Source organism: Polychytrium aggregatum (genome assembly GCF_025602895.1).
Source record: "Polychytrium aggregatum strain JEL109 chromosome Unknown BJ171scaffold_84, whole genome shotgun sequence".
In the NCBI taxonomy this organism is placed as follows: Eukaryota; Fungi; Chytridiomycota; class Chytridiomycetes; order Polychytriales; genus Polychytrium; species Polychytrium aggregatum.
The window spans coordinates 160784-174734 of NW_026516286.1; the positions used below are offsets into that span (position 1 = coordinate 160784).

A 13951-nucleotide genomic window follows, 5' to 3' on the forward strand; every position below is an offset into this window, starting at 1 on the left:
TCGCTTTTGCCAGGCCGATGGCGAGGACGCAAAATGGCAACGCGGAGATCGAGGACAGCAAAGACCATGCAATCATCTGCTCATGGACCGCATGTTGGCGACGGCTGATCGCGCATGGGACTCTCCCTGGCTTGTCGTGGGATCGCCTGAAATCGCCTGAAATCGCCTGGGATTGCCTGGGGGTGGGGCTGCGACGCAGAGCTGTCCCGCCGATGATTGCGGTTCAAGCAACCGAGGCATACCTGACAAGACTAAAGCACACCAGGGCAAGAGGCCCTGCTGTCCCACCAACGTCCTGGTCAGGCGATCGCTCAAGTATCCAGCATCGGCCCGCCTGCAATCCAACTTTGCCTGCTGCCGCCTTCGTCGCTCGGCCCACCAACCAGTCCATCAACCGGTCCATCAACCAGTCCACCAACCGGTTCATCATCGACGCAGCCCATCGACGCAGCCCATCGACGCAGCAGTCGGGCGCTCCACCAACCCAGCACCGATTCAGTTGCATTTGCCCCGCTCGCCATGTCGCAGCCCCAGTCCAAGGGCACCAAGGCCGCCATGGGATACCATCCCACCACCATCGGCACCCGCTCGCCCAACCCTCTCGGCTTCCTGTTCCTGTCGTGGCTGCTGCCGCTGCTGCGGCTCGGAGCCTCGCGCCCGCTCGTCTTCGAGGACCTCTATTCCATGAAGCCCAAGAGCCGGGCCTCGTCGCTGAGCCAAGCCCTCGAGGCCTCTCTGCGGGCTGCCCCTGGTGCCGCGGATGCATCGCAGCCTCCCTCCAAGACGGCCTACTCCCGTGCCTTCATGAAGTCGTTCCTGCCCCGATGGTGAATGCCACTGCCTCGCATGCTCTTGTTCCGGGGGGGATTGCTGAATGCCGGCTGCCACTCACTCATCCACTCGGCCATTCATGCATCCACTCACTCATCCACTTACCCTTGTCTGTTCCCTATCCTTCCCCTTCCCCTCGTTCCGGTTCCGGTCGCTTGACATCCAAGGTTCCTGGGCTTTGCCTTCTCGGCTACCGGCATGCTCGCCACAGTCGCCACCCCGCTCCTCATGCGCCAGATCGTCCTCAATCTCTCGGGACAGCCCACCTTTGTCCAGAACCCGTACGGACTGGCCTTCCTCATGTTCGGATGCACGCTCGCTGCCGCAGTCTGCGCCGCTACCAGCACCCAGATCATGACGGGCATCGCCATCGATGTCCGCACCAGCCTCATTGGCTTGATCTACCAGAAGGCGCTGCGGCTCTCGGTCAAGGCATCCAAGAAGTTTGATGAGGTGCCATACTCGTCGTTCTCTGGTGTTGTGCATCGGATGATTCGGCCTCGCCACATCCAACTACACCGCATGTACCCCCAACGCATCCATCTGCGTCCTGTCAAGGCTGCTGCCCGGTCCTGGTCGCCCACATCGACTGGATTTTATCGGCCTGCCTGCACACAGACTCGTCCACACAGACTCGTCCGCGGCAACTGACTCGCTCGCGCTCATCGGTTTCTCCAGGGTGCCCAACTTGTCTTTGTCAATGTCGACAGCCAGGCCGTATACGACACCATCATTTACTTTGACTCGTGCATCAACACTACGGTCCAGGTAGAGTTGCATCTCACCATGGATGAGGTCCACGGCTGGATGAGGTCCACGGCTGGCTCGCTGGCCGTGCAATCGGGAGCGATGACCATCATGATTGACTCGCCGGCTGATGTGGCGCAATCATGCCCTTTCTCTCACCCGACGCAGATTGCCCTGGTGATCTACTTCATATACACTCTGATCGGACACTACATCCTGATTTCCGTCTATGTGATGCTCGGCGCCCTGGTCCTGCTTGCGGCTTGCACCGTCTTTCTGACGCAAAGCCAGAAGAAGATGCTCGCCAACAACGACGACCGCCTCAATCTCATCCGCGAGGTGTTCATGAACATCAAGATGATCAAGCTGCGCGGATGGGAGCTCATCTTCGAGTCCAAGATCGACGTTATCCGGTATGCCCCAGCTCTGACCATTCGTTTCTCTCCACCGTGCCCAGATATGCGCATCGCTGATCCACCTGCGCGTGCTCCCTCGATTCCCCTCCCATCGATCAGCGAGAAGATGATGCGAGGCATCAGCGCATACTTGATCAGTATTTTGCTTTTGATTACCGTCAACCTTGTAAGCCAAGCCGTGCTGGGTTGGGTCAAACAAGAGCTTTCGACTGTGTCCGGCTGGCAGTCACAGAGCCATTCACCCCAGATATCGCTGGCTGCGGTGTGGTAATGTCCCAGTCCCATTCAAGGTACTGCACGCCTCTAACCAGCTCACTCCCTTGTCGCTCACAGGCAGCTCCGCTTCTTTTGCCCGTCATTACTTTCATCGTCTACTCGGTAAGTGTGTTTATTGTGCTTGCTGCGAGCCTTTCTGCGACGGTTCTTTGTGCCAATACACTCCGTCAGCCATCAGCCACTCACAATCACCTGTTCCACTGCAGATGAATGGCAATCCTATGCTTCCAGAAGTTATATTCCCAACCTTGACATACTTTTCTTTCCTTATTGCTCCTCTCAACATGCTGCCAGTCGGCTATGGGTATGTCGCTGCAATCGTGCGTCGCAACTCTGTTCTTGCATGATTTGTTCTCCGCGGTATCGATGCGGACTTCATTTTGGATTGTGCTGGCCATGCCGACTTGGATCCGCAATCGATCCACCTGCGTCGCTCTGATGCTGCTTCTCCGACGATCAGTAAATTTGCCCAGGGCCTTGTCTCCTGGAATCGACTCGTGGCTTTCTTCAATGCCGAGGAGTCGTCTGGTGACTCGGCTCCGCTGCTGGCTGCCGATGTTTCCACGAACATATCCGCGGCCATCGCACTCAAGGACTGCACCTTCCGTTGGGAGACCAGCGAAGAACCCAGCACGAAGGACGACGCAAAGAAGAGTTTTGGGTTCAAGAAGAGCAAGCGCGACCCCAAAGAAGAGCTTGTGCATGACAGCAGCCTTGATTCTCCGTCGACCCAGGGGGCTGATGATGCACCCGCGACTAAGACTGCGTTCTCGTTCGAGGGCCTTGACGTTGAAATCGCCCGTGGATCTCTGACCGCTATCGTTGGCCGCGTTGGCTCGGGCAAGTCGTCCCTCCTGACGGCTGTCTCTGGACAGATGACCAAGGTCCAGGGCACCGTCCATGTCAACGGCAAGCTCGCCTACTGCAGCCAGCAGCCCTGGATCCAGGCCGCTAGCATCCGCGCCAACATCCAGTTTGTGTCTCCCGAGTACGACGAGAAGCGCATGGCCGAGGTCATCACCGCATGTGGCCTCGAAGCCGACATGGCCCAGCTTGCCGGCGGCATCGACACCCAGATCGGCGAAAAGGGCATCAATCTCTCTGGTGGCCAGAATGCCCGAGTTGCCCTGGCCCGTGCCGTGTACAGCGACGCCGACATCTACCTGCTCGACGATCCCCTCGGTAAGTCGCCACACGATGCCAGTGGATTGGCCAAGCTCATGCTGCTGTCCGTGCTGCTCATGTGGTTGTTCGCATCGCTGCCCATGTGGCTCGATGGCGTCCACCCACTCTTGCATCGACACCATCCTGCACACTATCGCCATGGTTCCTGCCCACCCCCCACACACGCACTCATCATCACTGTTCATCGACCCGATGTCTCTCTCCGCATCGATACCGATCCGTCCAGCCGCACTCGACTCCCATGTCGGCAAGCATGTGTTTGACAAGTGCATCGGCCCCAAGGGCATGCTCTCCAGCAAGACACGAGTGCTCGTCACCCACCAGCTCCACGTTCTGCCCTCGGTCGATCGCATCATCGTCTTTGACAATGGCCGCATCGTCGAGTCTGGAAGCTACTCGGAGCTCCTTGCCAAGCCCGAGGGACACCTCAAAGAGATGGTCCAAGACCACAAGGTGTGCATCTGCATCCGGGCTTTGTGATCTTGCTGTGGGTGATGGCGAGGCAACGGGTCCCGATGATGATGATGTTTGGCATGTACGACAGACTACCGCCCGTTGCTGACGATTATCTCTGCTGCTTGACGATTGTCTCTGCTGCTCAGTTTGACTCTGACGACGAGCAGGAGCAAGAAGATACCAAGGCCGCTCAGTCAAAGGAGACGAAGGAGAAGACAGAGGCTGGAGAGGCCAAGGATCTGATCGAGGAGGAGGAGATCGAGACGGGCGACGTCCGTGGAAAGACCTATGTAAGTTGACTGGACCAGCAAATACTTTGAACGCATCGATCTGCTCACAGCCCAATAACGCTCTCTGGCGCGCTCAGGTGGACTTTTTCAGATACTCTGGCCGATACTGGACAGCATTATCTCTAGTTCCTTTGTTGGTACTCTTCACCGGAGTCAGCATGGGGAGTATCATATCCCTCAAGTAAGCGACTGTTCTTGTCCTCTCAGCGGTACCACTGGGTAGAAAACTGCAATCGGGTTTCTTGGAGGATACGCTGACACAGCCATCTGCTCCGCCCTGTCGCATCTCACAGCCAGTGGATCCTCGATTCAGCGAATGGCATCGATAGCATCTACCGAACCCTTTACATCGTTCTGTCGCTGCTTGAGACTTTCAGCTGCAGTAAGATGCGATTTGCATGTATGATGCCCGTCATACATCGTGGTTGACTTGTTGCTGACAGTTTGTCCTCCCCTGGATTGCTCCAGTCTCCAATTACTATATCGCTGGCTTCAAGTAGGTTTGACTTGTACAGGAGGTGCTCCGGGGAATGATTCGGCGGCGCCGACGGCAACGTGACACTGACATCTCGCCCACAGCTCCATCGTTGGATCGCGCAAGATTCACAAGCTGGTCATCAAGAAGCTGCTCAACTTTCCGATGCACTTTTTCGAGACCCAGGTGCGTTTGACACTGCCCACTGGATCCTGTGAGACCTGGCAAGTGCTTGCGATCCCCGAGCCGACCCATGGTCTCACCCTCCACTTTATCCCATCGCTCAGCCGCTCGGCAGAATCCTCAACAGACTCAGCAAGGACATTGAGATGCTCGATCAATGTATGTGACCCTGGACTTGCACGCTCTGCAACGAATGATTGGATTCGCCAACGATCAGCATCAACGATGAAGTTCTTACGCAGCACATGTTGCAACACGCAGATCTTTGGAACGTTGTGATGAATGTTGTCATCACAGCCAGTCTTATTATCACTGGCTCAGTCATAACCATTTATGCGACGCCTTGGATTGCTAGTAAGCATCCCGAAAGGACCTGCACCTGCGCTCGAGTGGTCTGCCCATGCGCTCTAACTCCGCGCTTGTTGATTCCGTGCTCCAGTCGAGTTTGTGATCCTGTCCGTTGCTGTCTACTACATCTTCAAGTTCTACCGGTACGACTCGCGCGTCTCGAATAGCTGTGGCAGAGTGATATCAGTGCGGTGCTAATCCTGGCTTCTCCCCGGCCAACAGTGCATCGGTCCGCCAGCTCAAGCGCCTCGATTCCAACATGGTGAGTGGCACCACATCACCACGCATGTTTGGCGCTGTTCTGTGGTGTCGTTCATAGCCCACTCGACTCGCTGCATTCGTGATTCTGGCTACATACGCTGTGGCAACTCACACACTACTCGCCTGTGCCACTCATCTCTCGCCAATACGTCATGCTGTCCACCAATCCCCCATGTCTCGGCTTGCTTGCAACAGAGGAGCCCGCTCTATGCGTTCATCTCCGAGTCCTTCAGTGGCGTCTCGGTCATCCGTGCCTTCCATGTATGTGTCCATGCCGAAATGCATCGCCCGCTCTGCCTGTCATGGATCGTGCCTGTCATGGATCGCGCTTGTCATGGATCGTGTCTGTCTTGTATCGCGTCCATCCCAAGACCATGCCAAGCACAGCCCAGTGCTGACTCTCTTTGCCTTTGTCGCAGGCCCAAGAGACCTTCATCGAGCGACAGCACCGCTTGATCGACGACTCGAATGCACCATTCTATCTCAACCAGCTGTGCGCCATCTGGCTCCGTGTGTGGATTGCGGTGAGCATGGTGCACTCTGGGTCGCGTGTGTTTGGCGCAGGTCCATCGATAGGTCGATCCATTGCACTCCGGCAACTGACGCCTGTTTCATCCCACGCCAGTCGTTCATGTCTTTGATCACGCTCGGTGTCATGTTAGTTGCAATTGGAACCAAGGTTCCTCCATCGACTGCTCTCCTCGCCTTGTTTTGCACGGTGGATCTTCCCAACCAACTCATTGTGAGTACTCGAGTTTGACGATGTCCTGTGCCTGCTACTGAGGCCGCTTCCCACATTGCTGTACTATGCAAGCGTCCCTCCTTTCTCCATACTGCGACGCCGTCCCGCCTCGCGTCGCTGCGCAAATCGCTGCTTGGGTGCGTCTGCGTTTGACACGAGTGTGACTGGATCCATCTTGGTCGACTTGCCAGAACTTTGGCCAGGCTTTCAGTCTGTTTGAACAAGGCATGAACACCATCGAGCGCCTGGTCCACTACATCGAGAACATTGACGGCGAGGCGCCAAGAAAGTGTGAGGCCGTCGATCCCCCGTCCGAGTGGCCCAGCAAGGGCGAGATCCAGATCAAGGACCTTGCCGTGGCCTACCCGAGCCATCCCGATCGGCTTGTTCTGAAGAACCTGAGCCTCGATATCAAGGCAGGCGAGAAGATTGGCGTCGTTGGACGCACCGGCAGTGGCAAGAGCACCCTGCTGACGGTCCTGTTCCGTCTGCTGGATCCCGTCGGCGGCGAGATCACCATCGATGGATTCAGTACGTCCCTGCACCATACCGATATGCAGTTGCGCATCTCCCGCAACTGTCCAGCTCTCGGTTGCGCGTTAGAGAGCAATCTGCACACTGCAGATCGCCTCTGGTCATCCTCTGCATATGGAGACTCACCTTGCACTCGAGGCTGTGCTTTGGTGCGCAATCGTCGCTCGCGCCACACCAGCCGATCAGGAATGCAAAATACTCACTGCCATCCTTGCCATCCAGAAACGGGCAACATTGGCCTGCACACGCTCCGCCAGCGCCTCCAGATCATTCCGCAAGAGCCCATCCTGTTCTCGGGCACCATCCGCTCCAACATCGACATCGAGGGCAAGTTTGGCGATGCCGAGATCTGGGAGTCGATTGGGGTATGTGACACTTCTGAGCGCGGTGCTGGTGCCGTGCTGCATGGCCATCCCTGCAGGACTGATTGTGTCGGAGCAACTCGTACTCACCCAGCGATGCGACCGCCACCGTGGCTGTTGCCTTTAGTTTGTCGGCTTGACCGACTACATCTCCAGTCTGCCCGAGAAGCTCGACTCTGCCGTCACGACGGGTGGCCAGGTGGGTGTGCTTGATGAGCGCTGGGAACGCAACGCTGGTCCGGGAGTCGATGGGATGTGGACTGCACAAAGCGGGCAGGAGAAGCGGCCGCCTCCTCCCGTTGGACCATGAGCAGTTGCCTTCTCACGCTCACCGCATATATGGCTCGTGCTGGGGAAGTGTGTCTGCTCTCTGACCAATCATACTGACTGATTCTCACCTCGTCACGACAGAACCTCTCCGTGGGCCAGAGACAGCTGCTCTGTCTGGCCCGTGCCATCATCTGCAAGCCCAAGATCCTGGTCATGGACGAAGCCTCGAGTGCCGTCGACGCCATGGCAGACACCCTGATCCAGAAGGCCATCAAGAGCAACTTTGCCGATTCGACCGTGATCAGCATCGCGCACCGACGTAAGTACAGGCACACTTGCTCATCGAGACAAGGCAGGGTCGCAAGCGACAGGGGCTTGCCGTTGCGACCGAGGGATGGTCGGAATCGATGGACAGCTGCTGACGCCTCGCTGGTCCACTCGCATGCATCCCCGCGGACTCGGAGCAGTGAATACCATCGCCGACTTTGATCGCATCATTGTGCTCGATGCGGGCAACATTGCCGAGATGGGCACGCCGCACGAACTGCTCGCCAAGGAAGGCGGTCTGTTTGCTGAGATGGCCAATGCAACGGGTCCGTCGAACGTGCTCAGGCTCCAGGAAGTCGCTGCCCAGCACTCGCACTCGACCCTGAACGAGCTGTGATGGCGGCGCAAATGTCGCTGTCCGGGCGTGCTGGGATAGCTCGGCGACAGAAACCAGTGCTGCATTCTCCGTTGCACATCGCCGTCGCCAGCAGCATCATCCTGTGCATGCTGGTAATATGACGATCGATTCCACAGCTGCATCGATCACCTTTGAACAAGGCTACACTCACTCTGATGCTATTGATGAAGCCTGTCGGCTTTGGGGGCTGGCTCGCTGGCTCTAGTGTTAGGCTCACAGAGTCGGTGGAAGGAGTCTGTCCGAGCGCTTTCCCGGCTGAGCGTTATGCCCCTGCCTCTCGATCCTGGCGATGGTGGCCTTCTGTTTGGGGATTTTCGTGGAGAGTTGTGCTGGAACTTGCGACAACAGCTGATGAGACAAAACCGCCGGATGGGACCGCTAGTTGAGTCACTGATGAAGCCACTGAAAGAGCCTCCACCCTGTCGCCAAAGTATCTCGAGCCTCGACCCTGTTTGGCCATTCGTCGAATTCATTTCCGATGCAGTTTATTAAATTTGCTCAGATGCCATTCAAAGTGAAGATCAGTGCGCAGTGTTGGGGCCATGTGGATTTGATGACTCTGGGTCCAGGATGCAACAATTCATCAATACTGACGGGGACTGAGGGGGAAGTGAACAACAAGCTTTATAATCCAATATAGACAAGCCGTACAAAATGAACACGCGCTATTCGGTTCATGGCTTGAAAGTCTTGAAGAATAGCTTGAGCTTGAACATGAACTTTTTGAAGCCTTTCCGAGGGGGTGGTGGGGGAGGAATGAGACCAAGCGACTTCTTCATCTCCTCGTGGGTCGGAATCGCACCGGTGTGCTTTGCCAGAGCGCCGACCATCACCCGCTTCTCGCTTTCGTATATCTGCTTGAGCTCACTCAGGCTTTGGAGAGGGCTTTTGGAGCCAGCGGAGGTGCCGGTCGCAGCGGTCACCTCGATGCTTGCCCCCTTTTCTTCCTCGATGAGATGGTTGATATACTCAATGATCGCATCGTTGTACAGTATGATTCCGTTTTCTTTGACAAAGGCAGAGTAGCTGGAGGCATTTCCTATGAGGCGTGCTTCTTCACCTGTGAGGCGAGAAATGGCGCTCCTGAGGGAGCTGATGGAGCTCTCGAGTTTCCTTCCCGCCTCATTCTGGCTGTTAACTTGGCTTGTGGCGTGTCTGTTCATGATTTTTTTGGTTTTATAGACGACCTCCCAGTTGATTTGCATGTGGAGCTTGAAGCTGCGACCGCAACTTGAGCACAATTCATTTTTGAACATACTGGAGCCTTGAAACAGTGGGTCGCCGATGACTCCGATGCGAGAGTTTGGCAAATAGAAGGGCTCGGCACACTTGGTGATGTAGTCGGTCATGCTCTTCCCATTCTCATCGCTGGTGTGCTTGACGCAGTCTTGGTGAGCGCAGACCAAAACATTGTGGGACAGAAACTTCTTGGCACCGTAGCTCAGATCGACTGTCAAGGCACTCCGAAGGTCTCCAGCGGCGGCTTGAGCTTCGCTGAGCGCCTCGACATGGTTGTTCAGTGCTCGGGTGTTTTTGGTGATAGATGCGCCGACCTCGATGATGGGCTTGCACAGCTCCAGGATTTTCTCTCTGGCCTTGTACAGCACAACCGTTTTCTCGGAAGCGTGGCTCTCGAGGCTTGCGATGGTCTCCAGGAGCCTGTGACACGCCATGGACGAGTTTATCCACGAGCTATGAAAGTCCCTTTGCTCCGCCTCTGTGAAGTTGACCTGTCCCCTTGCAAGGAGATATCGATAGGCCTCGTTGTCGACCATGAAGAGGTTGCTCTTGTTGATTGGGATGTCGACCCCAGAGTCGCGCTTGACCTCATTCAGCAGCTTCTTCAGCGCCGGCATCGTGTCTCCCGGACGGTAGAGAGTGCTTCTGGCATTGGTGAACATGAACAGGATGTTTCTGACACAGTCCTTGTGCAAGCTCTTGAGGAGTTCCTTGATGCAGAAGCGGAACCAAGTGGTCAGGCGGCTGTTGTTTGGCTTCAGTAGCATCAAGATGCCGTTGATTTCGGGATAGTCAGCGATGTACTTGATGATGAGGTCCATGTTATCCTTGTCTTGCTGGATACCGCGAGTGTCGCCCATGCCGGGTGTGTCGATGATCCGGCATATTACTTTGCGGCCGGTAGATAGATATGTGGTGAACTCATAAGTCCTGGGATGCTGCGTGCAGGAGGTGCCTACTACATGTCTCTCATTCATATGAGCGTCGGTGAGATCAGCCTCGCCGGCTTCGGCTTCGGCTTCGACTTCGACTTCGGCTTCGGCTTCGGCTGGATCTTGTGATGATCCTGGCAGATATTTTAAAAGATGCCGCCGCGGTTATTAGTCAAAGAGTTCGGAGCACATTTGCCGGCACATTCCCATCGGACCTGGCCATGTCACCCAGCTCGCTGACTGAGCACCTACCAGGAACAGAGTTGGTCACTGCGAGACGGTCTGAGGATATCTCGATTTCTTTGTCCGCATCGACATCATAGAGGTAGAAGCTCGTTGGAATGAGCGTCAGGGCGTCATTGAGGTTGATATCGTTGATGTCCTTGAAGGTGAGGTAGTTGGCCAAGGCGTTGATGAGGGTTGACTTTCCGACACCTGTTTCACCAAGGATGAGGATGTTGTATTCCAGAGGTAGGCTCTTCGGGCAGCATCTTCTCTGCCGGGACCTCTTCGATCAGCTCACTGGCCTCATCAGCCACTTCAGTGTTGGCCTCGTCGGCTTTGTCGAGGTACTCAAAGATACCGTCCGGTATTGATGGCAGCTGAACCTCGGACTCGGGCAGATGGCTCAGATCATTTGAACTTGTGGATTCGTCCGAGCTGAGGTAGGAGCTGTTGTTGCGGATGATGGTGTACCTTTGCCGCTTACTTAGAATCATTGGGAGAAATTTATTCAAGCCTGAGTCGTCGATGGCAGCGAGCATCTTTTGAATCAGAGAGACACTTTGGGAAGATGGGCGACGGGAAAAACGAGAATATTGGGGCTGACGTTCAACAAGCGCGTTCTTCCTGGACGAGCCGAGGGGGGTTTTATTGCTTTGAGCTGGAGCGCTGGAGAACGGCGTCGGCGGCAACACGAGCGGGTTGAATCGAGCTTCAGCCAGAGAGGCGATTCCCCGTCGTCACGACCAGGAAACGTGGACGGCAAGATAGCATATTATTGGCCAGGTTCTGGGTATCCCTCGAGCGCTGTGTGGCTCGTTCTGGTGCCCTCATCGAGCGCACATGGCCCGAGCGAACACGCATCGGGACATGGCCCGGCGTTCGTCAATAACCGTCATATTTTCTGATAATCATCATACACATGCTGAGCGGAGTCTCTTGAGGAGACCGCGCGCCCTGTTGGTCAGAATCAGGACAAGGGCGAGTGCTGCGCGAGTTCCCCAGCCGTGACACCAATCTTTGTGTGGCATTGCACCCCGGTGGCGTCTTTCTCTTGGGCTCGCCTGACAAGGCGGAGGTATCGGCCCGACTGCGGTATCGGCCCGAGGAGAGGCAGAGCAGCGCATCGAACGCCACCATGGGGTGCTGAGGGAGTTGTGCGGTCGCGGCCCTTGCTCACGATGGCATCACAACGAAACCCCAAGACGATGGGCATCGCTGCAGCAGAGAGGCATGCGGCATGTTCGGCTGATGGACTGTTGGGCGCATCGATGGTTCAAGCTTGTGGGAAATAACAGAGTCGCTACTCTCCGGATATTTTCGCTCTCTGGGCAGCTTTTTACCATGCTCCAACCAACGAGGGGAGCGTGAAAGAACAGTTTGAAATTGGAGCCATCTGCTTTATTTCACTTGCTCAGGTGCTCCAAGACACATACATGTCCACCAATCGATTATATAGACACACGCACATACGCAGAAAGTGAGGGAGAAAGGAAAGAGTGATGATCAAGGCTATTCAAGCCATCGGCTGCCATCTAGTGAGCACTAGAGGGAGCGCTTTTTTTTTTTTGTTACTATAGTCAACTTTATTTAAGAAGACAAGCCATCAGGTCCAACAGGTTGGTACCCCGGCACGTTGAGTACACAGGCAAGCCTATTTACTCCTGTTGCAGCCTAGTGCTGCCTCAGCTGCCCACAAGGTCTGAGACCAAGCGGGTGAACACATTTTCAAGCAGTTCCCACAAGGGAATAGCAGGATCGACGGGAGGTCGGGGTGGTGGAGTGACAAGTGCTGGCACTATACTACGCTGTGATGAGGGTGCAGGGAGAGACTGCAAGGGTGGGACTACACTGGTTGTGGGAGTGGGTGCTGGTACTGGGTGTGCACCAAGTGCGAATGCTCGGAAGGCAGTGCGGGGAGCGGGTACATGAGCAGCAAGCGATCCAAGTGCGGGAGGGGTGCGAGTGCGAGGGGGAGTGCGATCGAAAGAGAGCAGGTCCAGCAGCTTGTCCACTGGTCCCACTCCGGCTATACCACTTTCCACCCAAGTCGGGTGGGCCGTCTTGAGGGCTGCGACCTTGCGGACCAGGACTTGATGCGGATCCACACATTGCTGTGCTGTAAGGAGTGAACAAGCGCAAGGACGAAGACCAAGTGCTTGGTATGAGCTTTATTAGCTTTTAGCCCCGAACACCAAAGAACAAGTTTTGTTCGAACTGGTGTTCAACATAGGCTCAGACATGCAGGGCTATTTATAGACCGGGAGAAGGTCGAGGGGCAAAAGTGGGCGAGAAGGGTGGAGCATCACAGAGAAGCGAGAAGGGGGTGCGAGAGTGGCTGGTGTGCAAGCGAGAGAGGCTTGGCACAGCCCGGGGACATGTGCCGAGCGGTGGGGGAGGCAGGAAACCAGTAGACGCGGGTGGCAACGGCGCGTGCTCATGCATGGGGGCAAACAAACACGTGGGGACTCATGATTGGTGCGGAGGGCGAGAGCATGCGGGACAATCTCATTGGTCCGTTGTGATGCTGGTCATCACACTATCTCCTCCTTAAACTACGGCGTGTTCCATCTTGAGTTCTCCTGGGGCCAGGCTTGTCTGGGTAGCGTCGGTGGTACTCCGCGGCCACCGTTGGGGCAAAGACAATGTCGGCGGGCTCCCAACTTCGATCGGTGACCGGGTAGCCTTTCCAATCGATGAGATAGTGCAGCTTTCCGCGCACGAACTTGGAGTCTAAGATCTCTTCGACCTCCCACTCCAAGTTCCCATCGATGACCACCGCAGGGGGCGGCGCTTGCACCCGACCCGGAAGCGAGTTCTTCTTGTAGGGCTCAAGAAGAGACACATGGAACACCGGGTGCACCTTTATGTCCTTTGGCAAGTCCAGGCGGAAAGCCAATGTCCCGACGGCCTCGAGGATGGTGAATGGTCCAATCCTCTGGTAATCCAGCTTCTTGCTTGGGCGAGTGGTGCTGATGTTACGAGTCAGCACCCAGACTTGATCGCCCGGACGCAAGTCGGGAGCCTGGGACCTCCGGAGATCTGAGAAGTGCTTGTAGTCAGACTTTGCCTTCTCAAGATTCTCCTTCAACAGTGCCAGGTTCCGCTGGAGATGTTCAACCCTCTCCGTGGCAGAGGGAACATCAGGGCCGCCAGCGACAACGGGGACTTCGAACCTTGGGTGGAACCCATAGGTTGCCAAGAATGGCGAGGCATGTGTTGACGAGTTCTCGAGGTTATTGTAAGAGAACTCGGCCAACGGCAGCAGCTCGGCCCAGTCATCTTGCTGATACGACGTGTAACAGCGCAGGTATTGGTTGATGACCTGGTTGACCCTCTCAGTCTGTCCATCGGTCTGGGGATGGAAGGCCGTGGACAGACTGGTTTGGATCCCGAGCTGCGTGCAGAGTGCCTTCCAGAACCGAGAGGTGAACTGACTTCCTCGGTCTGAAACCACTGTGTCGGGGAGGCCATGGAGACGAAAGACATTGTCGAGG

The 13951-nt window shown here is 56.0% G+C and overlaps 2 protein-coding genes across 2 annotated transcripts; one reads left to right on the plus strand and one right to left on the minus strand.

The window, feature by feature from the left end:
• Positions 1-122: 122 nt before the first annotated feature.
• Positions 123-8040, plus strand: BJ171DRAFT_604660 (P-loop containing nucleoside triphosphate hydrolase protein; the record flags this gene model as incomplete). The annotated part of the gene is made up of 26 exons (XM_053115189.1): positions 123-827; positions 999-1284; positions 1510-1599; positions 1747-1991; positions 2094-2160; positions 2328-2372; positions 2477-2574; positions 2731-3452; positions 3682-3908; positions 4058-4201; positions 4279-4382; positions 4495-4583; positions 4670-4697; positions 4781-4862; positions 4964-5018; positions 5121-5213; positions 5299-5350; positions 5430-5469; positions 5664-5729; positions 5888-5992; positions 6094-6210; positions 6402-6741; positions 6967-7109; positions 7234-7305; positions 7518-7695; positions 7841-8040. Exons 1-26 carry the CDS (start codon positions 520-522, stop codon positions 8038-8040), a joined length of 3996 nt encoding a protein of 1331 aa, XP_052962173.1. The 5' UTR covers positions 123-519.
• A 695-nt stretch (positions 8041-8735) lies between these two features.
• Positions 8736-10996, minus strand: BJ171DRAFT_480313 (uncharacterized protein; the record flags this gene model as incomplete). Its single annotated transcript, XM_053108928.1, has 4 exons — positions 8736-9199; positions 9320-10366; positions 10485-10667; positions 10756-10996. The coding sequence occupies 4 exons, from the start codon at positions 10994-10996 to the stop codon at positions 8736-8738; spliced, it is 1935 nt and encodes a 644-aa protein (XP_052962174.1).
• Between the last annotated feature and the right edge of the window lie 2955 nt (positions 10997-13951).